The sequence below is a fragment of the Penicillium antarcticum genome, assembly GCF_028974205.1.
Source record: "Penicillium antarcticum strain IBT 31339 chromosome Unknown utg000008l_segment0_segment0, whole genome shotgun sequence".
NCBI lineage: Eukaryota > Fungi > Ascomycota > Eurotiomycetes > Eurotiales > Aspergillaceae > Penicillium > Penicillium antarcticum.
In genome coordinates, this window is record NW_026695306.1 from 1,293,327 (window position 1) to 1,320,751 (window position 27,425).

At 50.2% G+C, this 27,425-nt stretch overlaps 7 protein-coding genes across 7 annotated transcripts; 2 read left to right on the plus strand and 5 right to left on the minus strand.

Moving 5' to 3' along the window:
• Positions 1–1,255: 1,255 nt before the first annotated feature.
• Positions 1,256–3,106, minus strand: N7508_008013 (Iwr1 domain-containing protein; the record flags this gene model as incomplete). The annotated part of the gene is made up of 4 exons (XM_058466077.1): positions 1,256–1,413; positions 1,481–2,475; positions 2,542–2,908; positions 3,040–3,106. 4 exons carry the CDS (start codon positions 3,104–3,106, stop codon positions 1,256–1,258), a joined length of 1,587 nt encoding a protein of 528 aa, XP_058317405.1.
• A 939-nt stretch (positions 3,107–4,045) lies between these two features.
• On the minus strand, positions 4,046–6,532 carry N7508_008014 (putative differentiation regulator (Nrd1); the record flags this gene model as incomplete). Its single annotated transcript, XM_058466078.1, has 1 exon — positions 4,046–6,532. One exon carries the CDS (start codon positions 6,530–6,532, stop codon positions 4,046–4,048), a length of 2,487 nt encoding a protein of 828 aa, XP_058317406.1.
• A 1,262-nt stretch (positions 6,533–7,794) lies between these two features.
• N7508_008015 (asparagine--tRNA ligase DED81) lies at positions 7,795–9,580 on the plus strand (the record flags this gene model as incomplete). Its single annotated transcript, XM_058466079.1, has 2 exons — positions 7,795–9,398; positions 9,454–9,580. 2 exons carry the CDS (start codon positions 7,795–7,797, stop codon positions 9,578–9,580), a joined length of 1,731 nt encoding a protein of 576 aa, XP_058317407.1.
• Positions 9,581–12,070: 2,490 nt separating this feature from the next.
• Positions 12,071–12,558, minus strand: N7508_008016 (uncharacterized protein; the record flags this gene model as incomplete). Its single annotated transcript, XM_058466080.1, has 2 exons — positions 12,071–12,296; positions 12,485–12,558. The coding sequence occupies 2 exons, from the start codon at positions 12,556–12,558 to the stop codon at positions 12,071–12,073; spliced, it is 300 nt and encodes a 99-aa protein (XP_058317408.1).
• A 4,896-nt stretch (positions 12,559–17,454) lies between these two features.
• N7508_008017 (uncharacterized protein) lies at positions 17,455–19,171 on the plus strand (the record flags this gene model as incomplete). The annotated part of the gene is made up of 4 exons (XM_058466081.1): positions 17,455–18,015; positions 18,295–18,496; positions 18,986–19,061; positions 19,147–19,171. The coding sequence occupies 4 exons, from the start codon at positions 17,455–17,457 to the stop codon at positions 19,169–19,171; spliced, it is 864 nt and encodes a 287-aa protein (XP_058317409.1).
• Positions 19,172–20,292: 1,121 nt separating this feature from the next.
• N7508_008018 (uncharacterized protein) lies at positions 20,293–21,542 on the minus strand (the record flags this gene model as incomplete). Its single annotated transcript, XM_058466082.1, has 3 exons — positions 20,293–21,019; positions 21,168–21,227; positions 21,364–21,542. The coding sequence occupies 3 exons, from the start codon at positions 21,540–21,542 to the stop codon at positions 20,293–20,295; spliced, it is 966 nt and encodes a 321-aa protein (XP_058317410.1).
• Positions 21,543–23,271: 1,729 nt separating this feature from the next.
• N7508_008019 (putative signal transducer) lies at positions 23,272–25,727 on the minus strand (the record flags this gene model as incomplete). Its single annotated transcript, XM_058466083.1, has 2 exons — positions 23,272–23,708; positions 23,771–25,727. 2 exons carry the CDS (start codon positions 25,725–25,727, stop codon positions 23,272–23,274), a joined length of 2,394 nt encoding a protein of 797 aa, XP_058317411.1.
• Positions 25,728–27,425: the final 1,698 nt, after the last annotated feature.

Below are 27,425 nucleotides of genomic sequence, written 5' to 3' on the forward strand. Positions count from 1 at the left end.
AAATGGTATATGGTATGGGTATAGGTATATAGAGTACAGTCAGACTGAAAAAGCTAATCTCACTTCTTCAAAGGCTGACACTCGTGCAGAAACACTCGGGATTTGAATGTCACTGCATGACACATGCCACATATGCCACTCCCACTGTCCAGACCAGGGCATGGACGTTCCAACGTCTGGTAATCCGTCCTCCGTATTCCGTATAGAGACCAATTCCCCCCCCCCCCCAAAAAAGCAATTTCGTCAATACATAACCATACACTTACCCTCCACTTACTTTTCCATTTACATGTACAGTACTGTAGTAAACAAAAGAAAAGTAAACACGCTCCACTCCCCACTCGGCACGAACTTCCCCGGCGCCATAGTTCGCCCTAACAAGCCCCCAGCCCACCCGATCCCCACTGTCGCGGTCGAATCTCATCAGCACTAACTGGGATAGGCAAGAGGGGCTCCATGAAGCGCGATCTGATTTGTGCTTGTTTAATCTATTTTCACCAATCCTGGCTTCCAGATTCCTTGTAAGCGAAGTAAGCGATCCGAATGTGGATTGTGGGGTTTCCTTTTGTTTACTGTATGGGTGTGTATTTATATACTAGTATGTATAGTATAGTATACTTGACAATTATATCATTCATCTCCAAACCTATGAGGTAAAGCGAGGATGAGGCAAGGCTGTGTCAGGTTGGGCGGGTAGGGATTGTAGTCGTACGGACACAGTAGGTGGTGTGTGCGGTAGGGGTCATATTGTCGACGTGCATATGTGGGTGAATGGAGATCAGGGTGAAATGCTGTGCATATATGTGCATTTATCCCGGTTTATGGTCGTAGGCGTGTTCCGGGTGCTTCTGCTGTGGGTATGTTCTTGCCTTTGGGTGATGCCAGGTTACATGCGTTTTGCAGGAGGCGTTTCGGGGGTATGACCTATATATCTACTAACCTAGGTGGGGAAATGTACAGGGCTGCGATATGTATGTGTAGTGTCGGGATGGGTCAAATCGAGCAATTGCTCGGTGGGTACCGGGAAATGTTGATTCTGTTAATTTTTCTCCTTCTGTTGGGTCGTTGGGTCGCGATATGGTAGAGGGATCAGAAGTAGAGAGGTCAATAGAAAAGGAAAAAGGCTGTATGAGGTATCCATTGTATAAACCAATCAACCAGATATTGGGCGACTGCCAACCCAATAAAAGCAAGAAAGAGGAACACGACGTTTCAGTGGTAGTAGAGCAAGCTACCCATCCATATCAGTAGAAAATCAGTAATCATCAGAGTCTGAATCCTGGCCACCATAGCGCGAGTTATAGCCGAAACCAGAGTTGAACCCGTCCTCGCTGGCAGAATCATCAAAGTCAAAGCCAGCATCATCAGAGGAAATCTCCTCATCGGGATAGTCATTAGCGGGATTGTTCTCAGCTGGATTGGGAAGTCATGTTAGCGCGAGTCCAAAACAATGCACTTCAAGGACAAAAAGGAATTTTACCATTCGAATCCGCATCCTCACTGTCCCACTCCTCTTCATCGTCCTCAACGAAATGCTCCCAGTACTGCTCATCCTCTTCTGTAATGACGATGACACCAACACCAGGCTGAGCCTTGGCGGCATTCTTCTGCTGCTGCTCGGACTCATACTCAGAAAGAGGATTGCGGAGCATTTCGCTCTCCGACAGCGGACGGCGAATGTAGACATCGTAGACATAGTCACCATCATCATCCTCTGCCTCAGGCGTATCCTCCACGGCCTCCTCGTTCTTCAGCGGAGATTGAGACCGAGGCTGGGGTTGAACAGGCGCGATTCTAGGTTCCTTCGGCAGTCTCGGCTGATATTTCAATGGCGACTTGAGCGCAGAGCTCACAGGCTGAACAGCCGAAGGAGCCGACACATGCGCATCCCCATTCCCAGCAAGTCGTGCATCAAGATCCATACCATGCTTCTGCTCCTGCCCATCATCACCCTGAAGCTCAAGAGCAACCTGCTCAAAGTCCCTAGCAAGCCGCTCAGACTCCTCTTCCCAATTCCTCTGCTGGTTCGTCTGCGCAGATTTCTCAACAGTCTCATTAAGCCGGTCCTTGGCCGCGGAAATTGACCCCTTCCGCTCCTCCCTCCACCGTCGCTCAGCCTGATTAACAACAGGACGTTTCCTCGGCTTCACAGGCGAAGCCGGAGCCGAACCCTCCACAATTTCCTTCGGCGGAAGCGAAAGAACCCGATCCCCAAGCTGCGCCTGCACAACCATATCAGAGACCATAGACGTCTTGCGCGAATGCGTGCGCCGATGCATTTGCTCAACTAGCACAGCGACACCCGGCGCAGGACCATCAATGCGGCGTTTCTGGACTCCGCCAGGGCTCCGTAGAGAACCGAGGTTTGATCGCGAGATCTGGAAGCGGCGCAGAGACTGGGCACGGCTAGGCGATGCATTTCTGGATGCTTGTTTGGTTTCACCCTTTGCTGATGCCGAGTCGGAGGTACTGGGTCTAGACCCGGACCCAGATCCAGATCCAGATTCAGGTCTCGGTGCAGATGAAGCTGCAGATGCAGACGCAGGGCTGGACTGTCCTGGCGAAGGCGGAGCTTGACCCGAGTAGATGAGTTCGCGGCGCTTTTCCTCGAGCTCTTTGCGCGCAGCTGCGAGGCGCTGTGCTTCGCGGAATTCTGCGCCTGGTGAGGTTGCTCGGACTGTTGGTACGCCATTGCCATTGCCGAGTCCAATTGAGGATGCTGGTGAGCGGCGGTTTACGTGCAGACTGCTTACTGAGCGCGGGCTGCGTAGGAGACGCTGGGCTGCTGGGTGCGCTGTTGATGGTGGGCTTGGGGATGCATCTGAGCTTTCGCTGGCTTTCAGTGTTACTCTGTGGAAGACGAAGTCTGTGAAGCGTCTTTTGGTTTGGTGGAGTGCCGATTGGATATCTGGGATCTGGTTAGTGGGTAGTTTTCAATTTGCTAATTGGAATTCTAGGGCGGAGGTATGCAATAGGCTTTTATGCTTTTTTGGGAGGGGCGTACATCGCGGGGAAAAACAAGGGGAGCATTTTTCTTACAGAGGGTTTCCACGGGCTCTTCTTCGCGTCTGCGCTTGATGTTGATTTGTTCTGGGGGGAGCGTCATGTTGCTATGTTTTCAGTTGATCATGCGATGAGAGGATTGATGTTGGGATGGAGGGATGGGAGGGCAAGTTGGTGATCTGAAGCATCCAGTTTGATGCATCTGATCCGTCCCTGATTCGGATTAGTGCATCACGTGACATGCATATTGAGGAGGTCAACTACCACACATTGTCCGCTATACTGGATTCTACGAGGACTACGATGTTTGATGACGGAATCACTGGTTCTGCTTCGCAATGGGTATTTTCATCGACTCATTTCCATGCTTTCTCAGGAGTTCTCCACTAGTTACACATCTGCAGCCCTGACCGGCTTCCTCTTTGCAACCAAAATATCCAAGACAGACAAGCGGGAAGGGCTGGTATTTCCACTGGATCATACCATCGGTATGCATCCTGCCCAACGGTATGATAATATGAGATCACTAACCAAAAGACCATGAGAAAGAGCACCCAGGGCCCGAGTGTGGTGCACTCGCCCGCTGTGGTAGATCATCCAGTGAAACATGCGGTGTGCTCAGTCCCTAGACCAAAATAAAGGAATAAAAAGATAAAATGGAAGATGAAGAGAAGGGAAAGACTCAAGCCAGCTAGCAATACATGGTGATAAAAGAAGGGGAAGATGGCATGAAAAGAAATTAAAAGGGGAATAAAAATCATTGGCGGCGAACTGAATATGTTCGGTCAAAATGGGGATATGATCCAAAAAGCCAAAGTAAAAGAGAAAGAAAAGGGGGTGGAAGTGAATGGCAAAGAGTCAGAAAGGTAAGTAAAAAGAGATTATGACCAATACAAGAAACGAATAAAAAGGGGGAAGTAAAAGGACATGACAATCAAGAAGGGACTATATGTATGAAAAATGAGAAGAAATGGCATTAGATTCACCGAGGACAATGAGTCAGTTATGCATCCCCCGGGTATGCAAGATTTGATGCAAATGATTATTTGGCCCCGATCTCCTCTTCAGCCCATCCGGGCAATGAGTTTTCGTTTTGAATAGCCAGTCCAAATCCGGGGTGGTTGAGGCCGCCGAGAGCAGAGCCGAAGCTAGAAAAGCTGCTCTGGGGTTGGTGGGCAGCTCCTGCGCGGTGGATTGGCTGGCCAGAGACAGGACCGAAGGGCTCTTGTGAGAAGGAGGGCAGGCTTACGGCTCGCGAGTGCGAGGCACGGGGCACGCTCAGGCTGCTGGTGCTGGCGTGGTGGCCGTGGCCGGAGCCGTTACCCACGCTCAAGTAGCTGTTGTTCGAGGACTTGTGTGGGTGCATTGGCGGGTCCATGCTTCCGTTGGAGAGGTCACCGTTGGTTGCACCGTTGTACATCGACTGCTGGGGCTGGGGCTGGGACTGTGCCTGTAGGCCGGCCAGGGCCATGGGGTCTCTGAGGCCATTCTCCTGGTCCTGTGCCTGGTGGGCAGACATCTGGTTCAGGTACATGGTGAGAGGGTTGCTAGATCCGACGTTGAGGACGCCAGAGGGAGAGGAGACTGTCTGCAGAGGGTGGCGCTGCTGTCCGTTCTGCGAGCCCGTAGAGCCGGGTGCTGGGGAGAGAGCGGGACGAGTCGGGCTGGACTGGGAGCCTGACTGGCTGAGGTTCTGCTGGAATCCGTTGAGAGCGGGGGTAGGTGACTGAGGGCCTTCCATGCCGGATCCATTGCGACCCTGGCCATTCTGGTTGTTGCCAGCCTGGCGGGGAGGGTTTCCACAGCGGTCCTTACCGAAGTTGATCTTGAAACGGCGGTAGTCCTCACGGTTGCGCATGCCCTCGATGGCCTTGATGGCATTGGCGATGTTGGTGAAGTTGACAAAGGCGCAGCTCTTCTCGCGCAGAGTGTTCACCAGCTCGATCTCACCGTACTCCGAAAAGTCCTGACGGAGGCGTTCCTCCGTCCAGGCCTCATCCAAGTTGCCGATGTATACGTTACGCGACGCACCTCCGCTGACTGCCAATGCAATGGCGGGCGGGAGAGGGCCTGAGTGCTTGCCCCAGCCAATCTTGAGTCGGCGGTTGTGAATCATCAGACCCTGAAGGTTACTCAGGGCATAGAATGAGGCAGCTGAGGTAGGATCAATGAATGTGACGAAGCAAATGTGCTTGTCAGGAATATACCGGACGTGGTGCAGGAGGCCGCCACGAACAACGTTGCAAATCTCTTCAATGGTAGTCTCAGGGTGAATGTTTCCTAGGTAGATGGTTCGGTTACCAAGGTTGTTGACACCGCCCGCTGTCGTAGCCACGGCGGCCGCGGCCACAGACTGTTGGGCAAGCGCATTGGAAATCAAGTCACGATCCGCAGTGTTGAGCACGTGCGCGTATCCAGGTGCGATTCCTAAGAACTGAGCAGCATTTTGCTGCTGAGTCTTGGACACATACGCGCAACGGTCCTTGCCGTAGAACACCCGCTTTGGCGCTTGCCATTGCTGCTCCTGAGGGAGCTGGGTGACGGCCTTCATCGCATTACTGATGGAGAGGAAGTGCACAAATCCAATAGCCTTCTCCTTGACAATCTTCACGGTGTCAATGGGTCCGAACTTGCCCAATTCCTCGCGAAGGTCATCCTCAGATGTCTCTTCGGGGAGATTTCCGAGGTAAACATTACGCGACGCGCCCGACTGCTGAACAGATAGGGCGACGGAAGTGGGGACCTGAGAAGGCTTACCCCAGCCAACCTTGATATCATTTCCCTTGATAGCCAGCTTCTTCAAAATGGCATCAGAGTGGAAATGCGTAGCAGAGCTGCTGTCCAAGAAGGAGATGAACGCGCAGTTCTTATCAGGGAGCAGACGGACAGACTCAATCTGGCCGCTACGCACATGGTTCAGGATCTCCTCAGCAGATGTTTCAGCTGGGATATTTCCTAGGTAAACAGTGCGGCTGGTCCCTGACAGCATGCCGGGGGCCACCGAAGCCTGGGGGCTTCCCAGAGCCGCGTTGCCCATACCTCCGAGACCATTGATGGGCGACTGAGGGCCCATCATCTGAGATGCACCCATGCCGTCGGGGGACATCATTCCATATAGACCCTGGTTTTGCATTCCTTGAGTCGGGCTGTGCATGTGGTTCTGGTTGTTCTGAGCGTGTCCATTGCCATTGGCCTGGGGGAAGCTGCCGAAGTTGGCGAACTGAGGCGATTGGAAGGCCGAGGGAGTTCCAGGTTGAAAGGGACTGCCCACCAGCAGCTGCGAAGGTAAAAGGGGGGTGAAGTTCATATCGAAACCGGAAGCCATGTCGGATTGTTGTCCTGGGTTCGTGTTTATAGCGGGAATATTGGCGCGACGAGCGTTTCGATCCGAGAATCCTTGAACCGAGTGAGGGTGATTATTGTTGTAGGCACCGTGGGAAAATCCAGTATCGCCGTTGAGCGCGTATTTGGACCCTGGGGGGATTAGACGCGAATTGTTCGGGATGCCTGATACATCCGAGGTTTGCATGGCGAGGTCGAGTCCTGAGGAAGTCGGTGCGACTACCAGATTAAGGAGGCTCTGAGAAGAAAAAGAAAAGAATTATCAGATCACCATTCAGGATAGGGAGGTCACTCTCCACACGGGTCAGAAAAGGGGAGAATGTAAATATAGGTGGGGAAAGAGAGAAATGAGGATAAAGTGAAAAGACGAGACGTGGCTAAATGAATGGAATGTAGGGAAGACCAACCGTTTCTCCGGGAATGCGTATGTTCAGTTGGCCATGCGATAGAAGAGAAAAGGAGAGAGAAGAAAAGCTACAAACAGTTAGCCGGAAAGAGATAAGTGGGAACAGAAAAGGTGGGAGGGAAAAAAGGAAAAAAGGGGGGCTATGGAGACTTACCTTGACTAAAAATTAAGAAATTGAAAAGAAAAAAGACAGGGTTAAAGAGAGAAAGAATGAAAGGCAAGGAAGTGAATCCAGGTAAGGTATGAGAGAAAGGAAAAAAAACATAAAAGGGGCAAATCATCAGAGTGGATTAAGGGGCCGAACTACAAACTCCTCTTATTTCTACTAAGCTAAGACTGTGAATTTCCCCAGTTCTGCAGACCCAGCCGCAATTTACCCCTGGCGAGTATAGGGAAAAGTCCAACCTTGGAACCTGCAAAGTCACTGTTTAGCCTCCTGTTCTCCGTAGGCTCCCTGCATGCCAAGAGCGGAGTCCCGTGACCTTTAGGAGTTGACAGTTAAGGTGGCTGGATATCAAAGTACGGAGTCGGTTAGTATCTGCTGATCTACTTTGATTTGCCTTTGACATTGTCGAAACGTGGTGTTTCTGTCTCGGGATACGAGACACTTGTATACGAACTACGTGATATGTCTTCAATACAATAGACCAATCGTGAGGGTGAATAATATAGATGAGCCCTGCTCATATTTGGTACTATACATATAACATATAACTATAGCGTTAAGTTATAAGTTATTGCTATACTACATGTAACGACTGACTTGAGAAGTTACAACCGCTATGTTGCGTTGACTCATATATCGTTGTCGCCTCAGGCACCCGTGGGGAATCCCGCAGATCGGAAATTTACCCCTCCACAATGTGTGATTCTCCTTGCGTTGAACACTTTGCAATTGGGAGATAAGAGGTCTCTTTTGTTGCGTCTTATCAGGTGAGCATTTTGGTCTGTCCTAGTCCTGGGATCTATGACTCACATTCCGGGCACTATTAATGCACGAAACGAATAGAACTCCTTCCCAACATAGCATTGGAAAGAGCGCAATGTCGACCAACATTTATATCGACGAGGACGTTGGCAGAGACGAATCTCCTGCCAACGGTACCGAGGCCGCTCCCTACAAGACCCTCGTTCACGCCTTTTTGGAACACGCTCCCACCACCGAGGGCATCCAGTACTTCACCCGCAAGTCCCAGACCGATGCCGCCGGCGAGGATGTCGACCCCGCTGCCAAATTGGAGTGGAAGCCCGCTACCAAGTCCGCCTTGAAGAAGGCCACCAACCTGATGGATCAGCGCAAGAAGAAGGCTGCCAAGGAGCACGAATTGGCCATCCGCGAGAAGGCCGAGGCCGAGAAGCGCCAGAAGGTCCTTGAGGAGGCTAAGAAGGTCGTCATCAAGGAGGACACTTCTCTCCCCAAGCCTGTCCGCATTCGCCTGGATGTCACCGACCCTGCCACTGTCAAGCTCCGCTCTACCGAATCCGATGAGCCTGGCACCCGTGTCCGCGTTCTTGGCCGCGTCCACCGCATGCGCGCCCAGAAGGACTACGTCTTCATCACTCTGACCGACGGATACGGATACCTCCAGTGTATCCTGACCGGCGACATGGTTAAGACCTTCGACATCATGACCCTCACCCTCGAAACCTCCATGGCCATCCACGGTGAGATGCGCGCTGTGCCCGCTAAGCAGCACGCTCCCAACGACCGTGAGCTGCACGCCGACTTCTTCACCATCATCGGCCGCGCCGCTGGTGACAAGGAAGCCATCACCACTCGCGTGGCGCCGGACGCCGACCCCCAGACTCTGTACGACAACCGTCACCTCGTGCTGCGCGGTGAGACCTCCTCTTCTGTCATGAAGGTTCGCGCCGCCACTCTGCGCGCCTTCCGCAAGGCCTTTGAGGGCCACCGCATGCTGGAGGTGACACCTCCCGCCATGGTGCAGACCCAGGTCGAGGGTGGTAGCACTCTCTTCGGTTTCGACTACTATGGCGAGAACGCCTACCTAACACAGTCCTCTCAGCTGTACCTGGAGACCTGTCTCCCATCCCTGGGCGACGTCTTCTGTGTGTGCCCATCGTTCCGTGCCGAGAAGTCCCTGACCCGCCGTCACCTGTCAGAGTACACCCACATCGAAGCCGAGCTGGACTTCATCACCTTCACCGATCTGCTCGACCACCTCGAGGAAATGATCTGCAGCGTCATTGACCACGTTCTCGCCGAGCCCGAGATTGCCGGCTACATCAAGCAGCTCAACCCCGATTTCAAGCCCCCATCCCGTCCTTTCCGTCGCATGAAGTACGACGATGCCATCGCCTGGTTGATCGAGCACGAAATTCCCAACGAGGAGGGCCAACCCCACAAGTTCGGTGATGATATCGCTGAGGCTGCTGAGCGCCGCATGACCGACATCATCAACCAGCCCATCTTCCTGACCCACTTCCCCGCCGAGATCAAGGCCTTCTACATGAAGAAGGACCCCGAGGACCGCCGCGTCACCGAGAGTGTCGACGTGCTCATGCCCGGTGTTGGTGAGATCGTCGGTGGAAGTATGCGTATGGACGACTGGGACGAGTTGATGAACGCCTACAAGCACGAGGGCATGGACCCCAAGCCCTACTACTGGTACACTGACCAGCGCAAGTAAGTTTTCCTGCCACTCGGCTTTTCTATTGGCCCAATTCTAACTTTGTAATAGGTACGGTACCTCCCCCCACGGTGGCTACGGTCTCGGTCTGGAGCGTTTCCTCGCCTGGTTGTGTGCTCGCTACACCGTCCGCGATTGCTCCTTGTACCCTCGCTACACTGGCCGTTGCACGCCTTAAATTAAGCACATAAATATGCATCGTGATAAGGTTAGGCATTGGTAGAACGAAAAATGGTTGCTCATGTATGAGAATGAAATCTTTTTTACTTTTTATATCTTGTCGGGGTTTGTTTTCTATAATATAGACTGGTATTTTCTTATTACTACCCTCGAATATATGAACTCTTAGCGGGACTATTTACCACGAAAATTTCCACAAGTAAAAATCAGGATAGATATCACATGTATGCTATATCACCTACTCTACAAAACCACTCTACATAGCCAGGGCAAAATCGATATCGACATCAATGCTGACACCCCCCCCCCCCTTCCATCCGAGACCGCTGTCAAATATAGACAGCCTCAGTGATACTGCGTACTCTCTACCCAGATACTCATCCGATTTCACAACCCTCATCTCCAAGGTCCAGTCCAATCCAGCCTAGTCCAGCCTAGTCCAGCCTGAAACCCTAGCACTAGATACCCGGGATTGAAGAGTCATCTACGGCATCATGCATGTTATGTGCACCTGTCGTGCATAACAGACTGAGACCGAGTCCGTTTCTCCCGCTGAATGTGTGCCTGGACTGGTTTGCAATGGGACAGGCTTAATTATATTAGAGTTATCTGCGTTGGGTGAGGGTTGCTGGGTGTGAGGTTTGTGATTTGTGGAAGGTTTGTGGGTTGGTTTTCTGTTGTCTGTGATTTGTAAGGGGTGTGGTTATGGGGTCTGCATAGGAGAAGAGCAGAGGAGAATAAGGTAGTGACAAGAGAGACGTAATAGGGAAAGAGACGGAGGTTTCAATGGTTCTGTAATTCTTTTCAATCCGTTTTCTCCTTCTCTTACTCAAGCTGGTTCGGCGGTCAGCTCCGTTTAGCCTGGTCTGGCTGTGGCTGGTCTAATCTGGTGTAGTGTGGTGAGTCGGTGCCTGGGCTCGAACTTGAGAGGAAAGGACAAGACGTTCTCGCTGATTGTGGTTCTATTCGTTCCATTTCCTCCCCCTCCTTGCCAGTGAAACTGGTTCTGCGGTCAGCTTTGACGTTCAGGTCTGGCTATGGCCGGTGTAGTGATTCGGCACCCGAGTTCGTGGTTGAGATGGTGTTCGCCATAGAGTGCTCTTCTGAGTAAGGATCGAGTGTGGTGATGAGTGTTTGGGCTGTCATGCTTCGTCTAGCGTTGTGTCTGTCTGTGTTAGTGCTGATCAGCCAGACTCTAGCCCCAACGTCGAAGTATCATCCATTGAATCAAGTAGATAGACTGTCCAGGTAGTGTGGTAGACAGGAGGTTTCATGAAATAGGAATAAAAGAATAAGGATGATCAACCCGAAATGAAGCCAGTCAGGAGTGCGCGTCTGTACAGTCACGGGCAAAGTCACGGGGAAGAACTCTGGCCCTAGTCAGGTCAGGATTCAATCCCTGCTCCACATTTCCATCACACAACAGGAATACTGTCCATCATCAAGTGATGAATGTCTCTGGGAGAGGAATGGACTCTATGTGCGTCTCACAGAAAAGAGGCGTCGCGATCCACATCAAGGTCTGGCTTGCCATTGCACGAACCGACACGGAGATAGAATCCGCAAGTCCCACTGTTTTTCATTCCATTTGACCCCTTTGAGAAACAGCAGGGCCATCTTGCTAGGCTTGAACAGGGTTATTTCATGCTGGAATGTGAACCACTTTGTGTTAATTTTAGTGTCAGCGTCATTATTGATGCTATTGGTGATGTCGCTTTGTTCTCTTCTCTCTCCATTCACAAATGAGGGCAAGTAAACCCCCTCACAGGACGTGGCCATTACGGTATCCTTTTCCATTCACGCGAACCGGCGATCTCAAGACGGGTCTCTTTTTTCCATCCCCGCTTGATTGGCAGTCGACATGACCCTGGTACCGTACCCATGCAGGTGTTTGTCTTTTGTCTTTCCTATCTGGGATATGAAGCTCCATCGATGGTTATACTGAATGCGTTAGATTCACATGTTCTCGTCATCGCCACCTTACGGTGTTGTTTCTTTGCTTCCCCTCTGTTCTTTCGGATCCCGGTTCAGGCCAAGGCCGGGACGTTTTCCCACTGGACACTCATATATGGATTGCCGATGTTGACACAGCCATCCCCGATGACCAGATATGCAAATCCGACACAACGGATAACCATCTTAGCAAAAGAGATATGATCAAATATGCGTCCCGGGTTGTATGGATCTACCACATGACAGCATTGAGTTCTTTTTTTGGCTTTTCTTGTTTCATATTTCTTTCCAAGGAATCTCAGCCCTAGTCTGAGCACTAACGCGACCAGCGCAAATCAAGAGCAAACAAAAAAGCACTCATGGCCGCTGGACATCATGATTGATCACCAAGTGCTTCAACCTCTCAATCCAATCCCACCTTCTCGGCAGTCAACCCAAAAATCCGAATCCCCAGCAAATGCAATACCAATGGGGAATCAGCCGCAGCACTAGCAGGGCTCAACCTGGAGGGTCGATTGGATTCGATTCGATTTCTCTAGGCGCGGAAGAGGTCGTTGTCGTTCTTGAGCTGCTGGATAGCTTGGTGGATTTGGGCCTTTGACACGCCCGAGCGGATGAGATTCACCAGGCGTTGGACCGTCTCTCCGTTGCCATCACGCATGACGGTAACCATGTCATCCAGGAATTCCCGGTAATAGTTCAGTTCGTCCTTGGTGGCGCCGGTGCCATTGCTTGGCTCTTTGTCGAGGTTGCTGACGTTGCTGGGAGAGGGAAGGCTCAGCTCTGTGATCGTGGCACTCTCGGAAGGGGGTACGCAGACGCAAAGGGAGATGCAAAATTGGGAGATGCAAAATTGGATTTAAATGGGGGTGGGTGGGATGAGATGGGCGAGAGATATCAGGTGAACGGGCAAAACAGTGCTTGGTATGGAAGAAGACAGGCTACTCACCTCGATGAGTTCTTGATTTGAGGTTGGTTGCGACTTCCAGCAGGAGATGCTTGGCCGGGGGCGTTTTCTGCCATATCTGCTGGGATCGTGTGAATGGTAAGCTTCGTTTCTACAGATCTTTCGACTTTGACGGTGACTTTCGAGATACTCGAAGTTTGCGGATCGATGTCGGGTGACTGGTACTGGTATCCTAAGGCTGTGTCTGAACACGCTGGAGGTGTTAGTCCAGCATGAGAAAGAAGATGGGTGGGTTATAAAGTAACGGGAGGGGTCAAAAGAGCCCGCCCCTCCATATGCTAGACAGACGCTGGGCATAAGGGAGAGATGTTGGAGATGAGAGATGGAGCGGTCAGCCATACTGGAGGTGTACGAGCTAGCGTGTCCAAATAGGGAAAATAGCGAACCTGTAGAGATATATAAATTCGATACGGAGGGAAGAGAGAAGGGAGAGAACGATCGAGCCGAATATTTATTGTTTTGCCGCCAGTCTAATTGATTTTGCAAAAAAAAAATAGGTAAATCTCAAGGGTCCTTTCACGAGCTGTGATCTGGCTCGGGAGAGGCGTAACATTTGCCATGATTCCAAGGGAACGGAATTTGGCATGATAATTGGCATGGTAGGTGAAGAATTGAGAAGGCGATTCTATGTTGAGTTGGTCGCTATTCACAAATCGCAAGGCTTGAATCCGCTTCGGAGAAAAGTGCCAGCCAATCGTGGATGCGTCAAGTTCTCCACGGAGAGATCTCTCCAACTTCATCCCATGTTCGTTCCTGGACTCTGCATAATTCCTGGGAAGTGAGTGTCGATAGCCTTGATATCTCGCTCTCATTTGCGTGTTTCGATTCAAAAATGCGATGTTGATGGATTGAGAACGCTTGTTTTGGCTGGTGCGTCACCTTCGGGATACACTGGAGCCGGAATTTGAGACCAGGAATTTCCTATTTTGTCTTCAATCTGGGGCTTCTCACATTGGCGTAGTTGGTGGATAACACTCGATGGAGTTGGCATAAGGCGAACAGGTCATCTCTCGTTCTGTTGGTCTCTTCTTCAACCATCGCATCAGGAGCCAGGTGGAACGGCTCAACAATCTCCTGTGGCGGATTCAATTATTGAGCTCACTATGGAGTATCTGGACTCCGTTTGCAGATACTATGCAATGATGCTGAAATTGATAGTATATCCAATCGTTGAACGCGTGGACCTTTCTCTGATTGTGAATCCTTGAGCCCGGTAACCTTCCTGCCAAAACGCGACCTTGACGACAATGGCCTATTGTCCCACTCGATTGAGCGGTCATTTCGATGTCCGTTTGTCCCAGCAAGATCCAATAATGGACATAACTTGACATAAACAGTCGAGAAAACGGTGGATGTACTCGGGGGGTATGGCCTCATTGTCACAACGCGTCAGGTTCAACAGGCACTCCATCGCAACTTCCTCGTCTTTGAGAAACTCGCTGACTTATTCTTTTCTCCGTAAACAGGGCCAGAACATCATGTGAATGTTAAATCTCGATCCCTTTCCCTCTCCTTTCTCGACCCTTTCGCAGTGCTTGTAGCCTTCACTTTCCAAGTGAGAAGGTTTCCAACTATGCGGTTCAAGCTGCGATGATCAAAACGATGAAGACGACGTTTATCCTGAGCACACAATGGCCATGTTTGTCCTCATCGAAGCTGGCCACGCCGACGTGATCGTATGTTATGGACTGGTTGAGTGAGCACCCATTAGCAACGGCTTCTTGTTTGTTGGATTTTACATTGCAAGAAGTACGCAAGCAATTATTGCTCTGGGTGTGTTTTTATGCTTTGGACGACAGATCTCCTGTTCGCGACGGCCTCACTTTCGAACAATGGCAACGCGCTCAGAGCCTTCGAGGGTCAATCACCATACTTTGCTGGCAACCTGTGGACGGACTCGCTGTTTCGTTTCAGTCATAGTCATATTGCAGCTAACAACTTGAAGTGAACCCGCGGTATAGGCATGAGGCTGAATGGTTTATCAACAATCTCTTCGGGTGTGTCCAACATTGCGATGTCAGGGATTCGTGTTGATTGCGATGCTGGATTGAAAACGATTGCTTTGGTGCACGATGGTACCACATATGGAGTATGTGGCGAGTCTGGAGCTGCCTTGGGTTTGGGGGTCAACGGGCCATCCAGCCCTTGACGTGAGCAGCCCCGGTGCGCTTCGGGATGTCCTGGGTCTCGCTCGGTTTCCGACACTGGCGAGATAGCTGCTGGTATCTTCGACGCACCGTGTACCTGGTGTTATTTCATTCTCCATCGTGGTTTTTGTTCAAGTAATCCGCGTGGATGTTTCGATGCTGATGGCTACTTCGATGTGGTATCTGCAGCTTCATATTAACCCAAATGCTGGCTCGAGACAAATGCAATCACGCTCGATGAGCTGGGCTTCAGTTCGGCCTGATCGGTCCTCGGCCAGACGCGTTGCAGCAGGTCTTGAAGAAATATCCCCGCTCTATGCGGACTCACATGCAGATACATTGTCAGTTGTCTTAGGTCTCAGGGTTCGTCAGGGGCAGTGATCTAGCACCTCCACCGTGAGGTGGCAACGTTTCTGAACGGTGATTGGCATCTGCTTTTGAGCGCTACTGGGTCCCAGTCTGGTGGTTGTCGCTCACTGCAACTCGGAGGTGTGGATCGATATGCGACAAGTCAGTCATTTGGGGTGCACAGCACATCAGCAACTTGATCTGAATGTGTTGTGGTCATCCTGGAGGGTGACATAGGAATCCTTTTCCGAGGTATCCTTTGATATCCTCCTTTCAACCGTGATGTGGATCCATTATCATTGGAAAGAAAGACTTGGTAGAGTCACTGCCTGCCGCACGGTTTGACCGACCCCGACTCTGAGTGGCCCCTTAGGGTATCGGGCATAGTCTGACATCTCGTGATGCCAGAAGCACGATAACAGCAGACTCTTCACAAACTCGCCAGCTGCCGACTGTTCAAATCGATGCAGCCGGTAATGTCCGTCAGATGGTCGAGGGAAGACATTCCAGAAGAGAAAGCCCTATTATTCACCCTGTATTGCCAGTTGGATCCACCCCGCCATGGGAAAAGTGTTCCTGGCGAGACCATTGGAGCTCCACCTAACGCCCAAATAACGCAAGTGAGCGTCAGACTTGACTCGCCCGAAGTCTTAACGGAACAGGAATTCTGGATCCTCTATGATGGTGAATATGCTCAAATATTAGTACAACTTTGTCGAGCGTGTACCCGAGTGGAAAAGATGATTCCGAGAAGGAAAGCCCATCTTTCCTTGTGATCGGCCTAAAGGGGCGTGACCCTGGTCGCCTTATGAAGAATGATATGTTCGGGCGGATCAAACATTCAAATACTCCGATACTAACAAGAATACCGTGTTTGAACTAGTGACAGGGACCAACTCTGTCGTTTTCAGGAAACAAAGCACCTGGGGAATCATTGAGCCTGGTTGGTGGATCCTTTCACTGTATACAGCGTACAGAACGATACCGGGAACTTGCAGTCCTAGAATCCCTTGTTATTCACGCGTCTGGCTCCAAGCTTAGGTATCCCCAAATATCGCCTGAGTGGCAAATACTGAACGTTACAGGGGTTTGTGAGATTGGACTTGACCCTGGGTTCTAGTCCGATCACTGTTTATTTTCACAGGCCACGCCAGTGCCTGCTGAAATCTACAGGTCGTGGATCGTTCTTATTCGTGACTTTGACGCGGAAGTAGATTACCCCCGACAGATGAATACTTACAGCAGAATTTGTAGACTTCAAATTTGTCGACCTTGCTACCAATCAAAAACACCAACCAGGGTTGAATACAGACGGTTTCTCATGTCTAGGTAGTAGAACGAGTCGGTGGCTGACATTAACCACATTTGAGCCCACTAAGGGAATGCCACCAACGCCCGTCTCTTTGACCAAACGATTGGCAAGTCCGCCACTCTAACTTTGGATATTCAAATAAAGTGTCTATTGTTATCATCGTTTCTAGTTTTCAATTTTCCTGGATGATGGTATAATCCCTAGTTCGTGCAGAATCTACGTGAAAATGACGCATGGATTCGTAGACCTTGACAGTGATTGTAGGTTTGCTGTACCGTGGCGAAGTAAAATATGAAAGCCAAAGCAAGAACAGTGTATGTCTGATAGGGACCTATTCGATAGTTCTAGATGTCTTCGTCCCCAACTACATATATATGTATGTGGGGTTTGCCTCGTACTAACCATCTGGTTTAAGTGGACAGGGATGCACCGCCACACCTTGCCAATTCTGTGCTAAGAGCGTGAAAGCAATCAATATGAAATGTTTCAAATCACCTGTGTTCTTCTATGAATGCAGAATGAGTACATCACACGTTGGTCACGCTGATCATCCTCCAGGGCTGTATCGACGACACATGGTGACCACAAATCAATCATCTACCACTAGTACTTACACATGTGCATTGGCCTAGACACAAAATGCGGAATACTCAAAGATGTTTGTTTATGAACTAACACCTCGGCAAAGGTTGCTATGCAGATCAAGATTTACGACAACACCCTCTAACTATACGAATCGGTATCGAATGAAAAACGCCGGCTGACTACCAACTCAGTACACCGATGTAGCAAAGCAATGCCAGTCTAATCGCATATATCCCCTAAACACAGCCAAGAATTGTTTCTGCATTGAGAATTGTGTTTATTTTATTACGTCAGATCAATATAAAACCTTCACATTCCACACGCGCAGGAGAATGCCACAAATCCCAAACACAGCCCGCTTCGCGCGAGGCAACTAATGAATCCCAAGAATTCCAATCAAACGCGCAGCATACTAATATCCAGCTTCACACCACATCTGTCCAACGATCGGCTTTCGACAACCCCAATTATCACGACACACCACCCTAAGTCGCTCATCGCCCACCGACACCAGAAGAAAAGAGGACGAGGACGATAGTTCAAGGGCACCAGCATTCACAATGCACCTCCCAACCCTCCTCTTGCTGGGCAGCACCCTCGCCTCAGCCCGCCAGCAGTTCGGACCTGGCCCTGAGCAAATGGGTTACCTGACGCATATCGGGCAGGGTATCAACAACGATCAGAATCAGAGCCCAAACGAAGGTCAAAACGAGGGTCAGAAGTACAACCAAAATGCCAACCAGAACTATGGTAACTACGATGGCAACTACAACGATAACTATAGCGACAACTACCACGATGACTACAGCATTGACTACGACAACAACCCCAGCTCAAACGGGTATGGCAACAGCCCCGGCTCAGACAGCTACTACAACCAGCCTCAAGCCCAGGACCCAGCTGAAGATGCCCCTGCTCAAGCTCAGGCACCCATCGTTCACAGCGCATCCACGGCACCATTTTACGTGCCACTGGCTCCGTCTGATACACCTGTGGCACCCAGCCCCAAACCACAGGTGCACTCGCACTCGCACGTGCATGCCCCTGTCCATGCACAGCCTCAGGATCAGGCCCCGGCTCCTGATTATGGCTATTCGTACTCTAGAACGAGTGTCTCTAAGGTTCCTGTGCCGTTTGGGACCCCCAAGCCTACTTATGCGCCTTCTCCTCAGTATCAGCCTGAGCCTCAGGCTCAACCTCAACCGCCTGTCCAGCAGGCTCCAGCTCCGGCTCCTAAGCCTCCTGCTCCTGCACCTGCCCCAGCTCCAGTTGCGCAGGCTCCTCAGGCTTCTCCTCCTCACCCCAAGCCCAAACCTGCCCCAGCTCCCCCATCAAACAACCAGCCCCAGCCCCAACCCCAGTTCGAAACCCCTCAAGCTCCTCCATCTAACGAGGGCCAGAACCGGGACCAAACCCTAGAGCAGAACTCAGTCCCAGAAACCCAGACCTCAGCAGGACCAGACACAAACCCCCCAGCAAACGACGTTCCAGCCAGCGAAGTAGCACCCATGGACCCCATGCAACCAGGCTCGAACATCGCTCCCACCACCTTGGACGATGTCCCAAAACACGGCAAGGATATCGGTAATGCTTTCTGCTCGGGTATGTGTTACCCGAATGAAGCTGATGCGAAATGTCCGCCGCCTTTTGTGAGTATACCCTCTTTCTTATCTCCATGAGATGGACGTGTTTTATATATCTATGATAGGTTGTGGTATTGTTTGCTAATATTTTTCTCTTCGTTCTAGTCGTCGCCTATGCTTCAGAAGGCTCAGGGGTGTTATATGTGTTGCTTCACTGCTGGGGAGTTCTAGAGTATCCCCTAGCTGTGGGTGATGATTTATTCCTTTCTCTCGGGGTCTCCTATTTGAACTTGTGTCCTGGAGCCCATGATATTCTGTTTCTTCTTGTTGTTTTTCTTCTTCTTATGGTGGAACATATGTACTATGTATATGTGGCTCCCCTATACCTGGTTTTTAGATACTCGAGGGTTAGTCTCTTAACATGCCCTCGGGACTCACTAATCAAAATTTGTGTTAGCTGCAGATATCTCTACAAGAATGCATGCCGGTTTGACATAACGACATACAGGATACAAGTACCATACTGTACGAGGAACTTTTGTTACCCGTGCAACCTCCATGCTCCCCTCCCTCTGGCTGGACAAGTACGTACATTGGATAAAAGCCAGAATTGTATCTGCTGTATTAGACCGTACCACGCAGTTCTGTGATAAGAACATCGTCTTATAGAGGCTACGAGTATCATGTAAAGTGAAATGATATCCCGAGATTGTATCAATAACCGACAGTAACAAGTCAAAGACATCGGGCATTTCGATCAAGATAAAGGAGCGACAAACAATGAATCATCTCCAATTGAATCCTCCACAGCCCATCTCAACCTGTGACAATGAAAACAACCCTAAAGACACTGAATTTTCATCCGGTCCCTCAAGGCAAAATTACCTCGTACTCGCATGTACTGCCAATTACCCTCTCCCTACTGGAGATGGGCACTGCTGTACGCACCACTAATAATAGTCGGGGCCTTATCGACACCCTGCCAACCACGAAGCCCGCAGTAGGTTGACTCCTTCATTGTTTCCTGACTTTGCCAGATTGCTCGAGCGCAACCCTCTGTATTCGAACACGTTTGGGTACAGGCTTGCGCATTGGCAGCAGCTAGGGTGCGGATGTTTGCAGCGCCCCAATCATCCACTGTACATGTATTAGTCTTTGTCGGGGAGGGATATATCATAGGCCAACTAATCTCATATCGGCGAGTTAAGAGATAGCCTAGCAAGTTGGATAGATATCACTGAAAGTTTCCCATAGAATATGGACTTATACGTCCGTACGCGGAGTATATAGATATACATCATCACCCCCACAAATCACATGCACCCCCAAATCCAAATCGGACCCCCGTGGAACCACCAAACCATCCTAAATTTAAGCATGATTAGAGTAATGGTCTAATATATTAGTTCCCTGACTATGAGTTCTTAAGTATAGAACCCGTAGTTTGTAGACTGTGGACTTACTCCATAATAAAGTCCATAGATCCACTATCACTTGCATCTTCTACATAAATTGTACGACAGAGAAAAGTCTGTAGAAATGATTCCAATTCAAAGTTTAAATGAATACCAAAAAGACGGCATTAGAAAAGATCTATATTCGCTTCCAGGCAAACAACACCCAAGAGAGTGTGAAAAAAAAAAAAAACGTCCAAAATCCATCACATCACATCATATATTTCCCGCTAGAGTCGTATCGCTCGACTCGGCATGAAATGAAATCAAAGAGAATCGAAGAAAAGAGAAGAGAAAAGCAAGACACAGACAAGACAGATTCAAACCCGAAACCCGAAACCGCAACCTCAGTCAAGCCACCTCAAACAACACCCCTCTTCATAGAAATAGGAGCAGACCGCTCGCCCTTTCCCCAAACAGCCGAACTAGCCGGAAAAATCGAGCCAGAATCAGCATCAACATGATCGGCATCAGCATCAGCATCGAAATCCGACGCGATGCGCGGCACGACAAGCTCAACGCCCTTAGCCACGCCCATACCCGCAAAATACGGGTTGTGACGAGGGGGGAGGGGACGCGACTCGTGCATGTGCATATAGCTTCCGAGGGAGTCGGAGGCCGTGCTGCTGTAAGAGGAGGAGACGGTTGAGGGGGTGTTTATCAAAGAAGGCAGGTGGCTGTCGGCACCAGTGCCGATAGCGTGAGCGTGGGCGTTAGGTGGAACACCGCCGACCAGGGCGGGGAGGCTTGCCGCACTGCGGTTATTGGCTGGGCGGGTTGGAGTAGAAGTGCCAGCAGCTCTAGAACCAGACTCGCCGTGGAATTGGGAGAGATAGGACCAGGCTTCCGAAGAAGCGAGGGACGAGCTTGAGCGAAATAATACTGGCTTCCACTCTGTTGGGTCGAGATCTGATTTGGCGGTATGGGATGTGCTAGGTATCCTGATTGATGGGATGCGGGTGGGCGTCATTTGAGGCACGATTGTGCGTGGGGAGAGGGGTGGTGAGGTTGGTGGCGTTGTGGTCATTTTTGAGGTCATTGTTGGGAGGGATGCTGAGAGGGGTTTGCAGGAGTCTTTGCGGCGGCAGCTGGAGGGAGAAGTATTAGTATCTATATATATGTATATAGGTTGTAGATGTGCGGTGTGATATGTAGATGTTTCACATGCAGGTCCCAAAATAGGATGTTGATAAGGATGGGGCTGGGTAGCCCCAAATACAGGAGTTTGCCACATACCTTTCGCTGCAGTATAATAGGGTGTTGTTTGGTACGGTAATTTGTCTTTCGCACATGGCGCTGGAGGGTGTTAATTTAAGGTCCGTGTGTTTGTTTATGGTACAAGGTACACAGAGCATGTGAGTTTCCTTGACGATATCCTTGAGATATCCTTGAAGATAAGGAATAAGAGAATGATGCATTGATATGTACATACCAGAAGTTCAAGAAGCTCGCCATATCTTCTTCGTCGGCAGGCTTTGTTCCCCTTCCCGAGCCTAGTTTGGCAATGGAGACAGTCGCACCGGATGTTCCTCGTCGATGTAAGACAGGACGTCTGGGCTTTGAGGCATGAGGAGAAGAAGGAGAACGGCGGTGGACAGGAGCTTGAGTCATAGCGGTGAGACTTTCTTTCAAATGCCTCACTATCTTATCATGTGGATCACACAATCTTGAAACCCCTTTGGGAGCACAGACTGAGGGATTTGTGATCTTAGAAAGTCTTGAATTCGACTGGAATGGAAGGCTGGGGGAATACAAGGGATCCCTATGTCGTTTTAACGTAGCGAAGAGTGAGAATGACTATGATAAGGTCAGTTTTGTTACCGAAGGAGACCCCGGAGGGTTATCTTTGTGTTGTGAGTGGGGGGAGATAAGCCGGATCGGGAATCTGAACACTTGACATACCTGAGTAGAGTAGTATACTAATATAGGGTATGATGTAGGGTAGTGTGGAGGTATAGTCTAATATTTAGTGTGAACAGAAAAAGGGGTAGAGGGTCAATATATAAGGAACTTGGAACTGGGAAAAAGATATGGTGGGATAAGATGGAGAACGTGCTGTTGCGGTAGGATGAGACGATCAAATCTAGAACTTCTTCCAGGCCCGGGTACCCTGGAAGTCACTCTCCGTCCAATCCCCCACCCAAAGAGTACCTCGTGGGTACAAGGATCCCCCGTCCACGCAATGGTCCGTCTAGACCTGAGTCACATTTCTATTATTATATTCCGTTTTGGTCGTTTTTCTCTTCTCTAATTCTCTTCTATTATCCGCTTCTAGAATAAATGTATACATTGTAGACTATGAAGCCATAATCCCGGACCTACCCTCTGACCATCTGAAACGCACAGATTCTGCAACGTGCCCTCTCTGCCAGGTTTACCTGCAGATGAGCTGCAGTAGCGCAGGGAGCATATCTCCGGAGGTCGGATCTGGCCTGACATCCCACATAATGTATTCGGTCATTTGCTGTTTCCTTTACCCACAATTCAATAATCAAGGTTATTGCCCTTGACCATGGATACACACTATAGCCCTGCTATAACCTAAGTGACGCCATAAATGCCGCGAGTATGAGTACCCAGAGGGTGCAAAATGGTGGGTAAACATACATCATCACATTAATTAATAGATCCACCAGACAGAGCATAGTCAATGTGAATGTAAGTGTAAATGTAGTTAGTAAAATGAAATAAAGGAATATCTGCCGGCAAAGGCGACAATCACGAAAATGAATCGGCCGTGGATAAGAGATCAAGTGCCACACAGACGCAACACACACAACACACAACACACTGACACGTTGCTCTGTTCTGGCCCCTAATTGTCGATCTTCCGTTTCTGTTTCGGGTCTATGGGGAAAAAAAAACCGGGGACTTGTTCGAGAATGTAGTTACGTGTCAGTCTCAGTTTATGTGGGTTAGGGCTTCATCACAGCTGGAGATCCAGTACATGGGTTACATAAATACAGAGTGCAGAATCGAATCTTCAGGTTTCCCTGGTAGATAGGGCGCATTGTTGCATTGATTAGACTTCAGACAATAACTTTCCCTTCCCCGTTACACCTAACAATAAATAACTCGACTTGCTTGTATTCCAGCGAGTTCGTTCTCTGGCTCACGGCCGAGTTCCACCCCTGGAATTGCCGTTATAGGCGGACATTTGGCGATGGGTCGGGTCGATGACATCTGTCACATCATACACCTACACTGCCTCTGCTAAACAAAGTTTATGATCCAAAGTGGAGCAAGAATGATGTTGACGTTTGAATGTCTTTGTCTTACAATACAAATGTATTCTGGTCTCGATCCTGGGTGGGTATCTAGTAAATCATACAATAAAGGACTATTTGTCCAAGTCCATTGGCTCAGACGCTGGAGCCTGGGCTGTAGGGAGATCGCCATTCGCGGCAACGGCCTTATTTGGAATCGACTCGGCCTGGCCCTTGGCCTTTCCATCGCTCTCTCTGGAGCCCTCTAGGGCTGGGGGTTTGACGGTGCCTGGGCCTGGACCGGGAACCGGGAGTGGTTCTGGAACTGAATTCGTAACTGGGGCTGCGACGGAAGCCGGTCCTACTTTTCCTGAAAATCGCTCGGGCACGCCTCGCGCGGCACCATCGGCTGGACCTACGAAACAGCCTAGCATCGAGCTCCAGATACATCCTTCGGATAGGAGGCGGCGGATTTGTCCATAGGCGTAGGAATTGGCGTATGGGAGGCCTGTGTCTGAGTCGCGGTATCGTGATGGCATGGAAGTGATGACGCAAAGAGATGACGAGATTTCTGTGCTGGTTAGCCCTATGGTTCCATGTGTTGTGTGATCTGTAGGATGTGGTGCAACGTACTTGTCAAACGCGGTGGCTTTTTGGCGTTAAAGTACATGCTGTATTTGCGACTGTGGGCGGTCGCATGGTCGAAGTTCTCGAGGATGGTTAATGTGCGCCCGGTGTGTTCAATTACTGGAGGAGATGGTGGGATCGCTGGCTGTCCTGTCTGAACTGGCCCTGGCTGTATTGGTCCCATCACATTTGGATGTTGTAATCCGGGCTGCCATCTTTGTTGCGGTTGAGTTTGGAGCAAGGCATTCTCGGGCACCGTGGCTGAACTAACTGCTGCAGTCGATATATGAGGGGCCAGTACAACTCCTGTGCTGACGGGAGTGGCAGATTCCACAGGCTGTGATGCGCCCGCCGGTGGTTGTTCTTGAAGACTCGGCCCGGCTGGGTCTGCTTTGGGTTCCTGTGCCGAAACTGGTTGGGCACCTGCATTATCCGAAGACATTAGGTTTGCTTTGGCCGGCTCTTTCGCTTGATTGTCCTCGGGAACATCTGTAGGCGCTGAATGTTGGTCAACATCCATAGCATCGTCGTCCTTGGCAGAGGTTGGCTCCGGCACTGTTTGAGTAGAGCCATTATTTGTAGGTCCCGATAAACGGCGAGCTGGGATCTCCACAGCAAATTGTCTCTTCTCTGGCTGTTTCCTCGGGTCTGGCACTTTTTCATTATTCTCTGAAATCGGTGTCGTTGAATTTGTCTCCTCTTCTGCAGTTTGCTTTTCCACTGCATTGCCCTTGTCATTCTCGGAAGGTATAGCTGCACTGGCCTGCGTTTCTGATGATGTATCAACATTGGCAATTGTCTCAGCAGATGTAACAGATGTTTGTTTGTTTTCAGAAGTTGGTGTTGCGACAATTTCTGGTGGCTTGTCCCCAGCCGGCTTTTGATCCGTAGGTGTGGGAATGGTAGGAGTCGGAATTGGCTGATCTGCTGTCCCCGGCGTAACGGGTGCAACAGTATTCGCAACAGAAAAGTTTGGGTTTGGTAGAGGTTGTGTTGAGCCTGGGAAAGGTGCAGGCCCGAAGACAGGAATAGACTGCAGGGCCAACTGATCCGCCGCCGCTTTTTCTTTGTCTTCTTTCTCCTTTTTTTTCTTCTTGGCCTCTTCTTTGTCGGGCTTCGGTTTAATATCGATCTTGCCGACCCGCGTGAGACGCCCATTGGTCCATGTGGCCACACCACTCCAATAGGATAGAACCGGGCCATCCAGACGGCGGTTTTGGAGTGCCTCGATTCTCGCTCGTCGTTCATCTGCCTTTCTTCGTTCGGTCTGCTCCCAGCGGTTCAAGCTCTTGCTGTTGAGGCGCTCCACTCTCGCAGCCTCCGCCAGGTGATCCTCCTGTGTCATCTTCTTCGGCTTCAGATGGGCCTTGCGCTTCTCGGCTTCCTTCATGGTAGCAATAATGCGCACCCGCTTCTCCTGACTGTCCTTGAGACGCGCGTGCGTCATTTCCTTGTTCACCATCGTTTGGCGACGTGAAGACTGCCGGGTAGGCCCATCCTCCACTGTGGGAATCCATGAGATACGCTCCGACTTCTTCTTCGGACGAGGAGGGGCGGCGGGCACGGCATTGACGGCGGTCGGATCGATCTTGACTCGCTTGCGTAGGGTCTGGAACCGGAGGTCATTCTGCTGTTTGCGCTTCTTGCGCTCGTCTTTCTGTAGTTGCTGTTCGCCCTCGTAGTCATTCGTCGCGTTCGGTCCTTGGTCGTCATCGTCGTCCGACGATTCCAGTCCTTCATCCTCCTCGACTTCGGGGTCTATCTCGTCCGCGAATTCATTGTCGTCTTCGACTTCCTCAAAAAGTAGTGCTAGGTCGTCGTCTGCGGCAGCTTCCAGCAGAGCGGACATGTGTAGTCCTGCCGTGCTTCGTTTCGCGCGCCCTCTGATCAGGGACTCCACGGGTACCTCCTCCTCAGAAGACTGCATCCCAGACGAAGGGTCCTCTTCCATTATGTCGGTCATATTGGTGATGCTGGTAGCGCACAGTTTAGGATGGCCGTTTCAACATCGGAGATAACGCGCACGCGATAGGGTGTGCTTGGATTGTTATCTAAATCGGATATTATGGGTGGTCAACGTGGCAAGCTATACCAAGAGAGATGAAAAGTGGCCGTTGCGGCAAGTCCAGGAGCTTGAACGCGAAAGTGAAATTGCGGCCTCAGGCATGACATTCTTAGCCAATGACCATAATTAACGTGTCTCTACTACTCTCTAGCATTGCCTCAGAACGACCTCAACTACACTTCATCTCTTTACGGAGTACACAGGCTGTTATAGTACTCAATGACTTGCTTTATTGCCACTGTTGTCTATTCCCTCCATCCCCATTGAGTACTCATGTGTTTCTACTAGGTTCCACAGCTTCTACCGCGCGAACCTCCCGGTTCATCCGCTTGTGCCGACTCCCAGAAACTTGGCAGGGCTGATGACTGCGATTCTCGAGACAATGATATGTCCAAACCCCGTCCAACTGTATTTCGAGAGACGAACAGGCGAACCTTAAGACCGGAAGGACACGTATCTGACCCATCCCTTGCGCGTACCAACTCTACCAACTCCCGTGGATTCAACATCATCTCCTTGCGTGGATTGCATCATATCGTATACCCCGGGTTGACAACTCTGCCTTCAAGGTGTGTAGAGTCGAGACATGACGCATTGGAATGCGGGGCTTCGTGTTTCCACTCTCGCTTCTCGGAACAGATGCTTGAATTGAGGATAGAATGGGGAGACCTACTGGACTGTTTGGACTGGACTGTATATTCTCAGATGGAGTGTTTCAGAGACTGTTGCCTGGTTCAGTCTCGGAACTTGTATGGGGCTGTGCCAGCCAATGTCTCTGGGTCCTATATAGCATGGATAGAACATGGATTGCATGTATTATAGCATGGATTATAGAGGTCAATGGTCCATGTTAAGGATAGACAGATACTGTAGTAAACAAAGATCAAAGACATATGAGATGCCTTTTTAAACATACACGTAAATCTAATCAACAATTGGATTGTGGATGAAGCTGAAGAGGGCCACTCCACCAACCATATCTTCCTCGGGCATCCGGCCTCCTCTCTTCTCTTCTCCTTCTCTCCTTCATCCTCCCTTGACTTTCTTCACGTCTCTTTCTTTTTGTTTTGCATTCTCTGACGAATTCAACTTTTTCTGTTGGTTTACCTTTCTCTCCTCCGCTCCTCAACTAATTCCATCCAGCCACGGATCCCTTTGGACCATCCATCTTTCTTTTGGCTTTGTGCCTGCATTTCCGTTTTTGAGCCTTTGACCACTTGCGCCATAGAAGGAGTCCTTTTCTTGGCTTAACTCGATCGCTTTGGGACACCTGCAGATTGTCATACACGCACAGTCAAACGAGATCATCATCCAGGGCCCTGGATATTACTGTTTTTGTCAAGGATTCAGTATCGGTACGAGATTCCCCCCACATTCCCTCTCTCTGTCCCTGTGGTGGATGTGCTTCGTCAACCCCTCCCATCCGCCACAAACATCGCAAACACCGCTTTTGGAAACGCCAACTAACCCCAACTTCTATCCTCAGACTCTCCTCAATCCTTCAACGCGACATTCCTCCGAATTTATCCGATTCATCGAGTCTTTTTTATCTTTTCTATGCTCGTGCCACACTTTTGAACGGGCAAATCTACCACG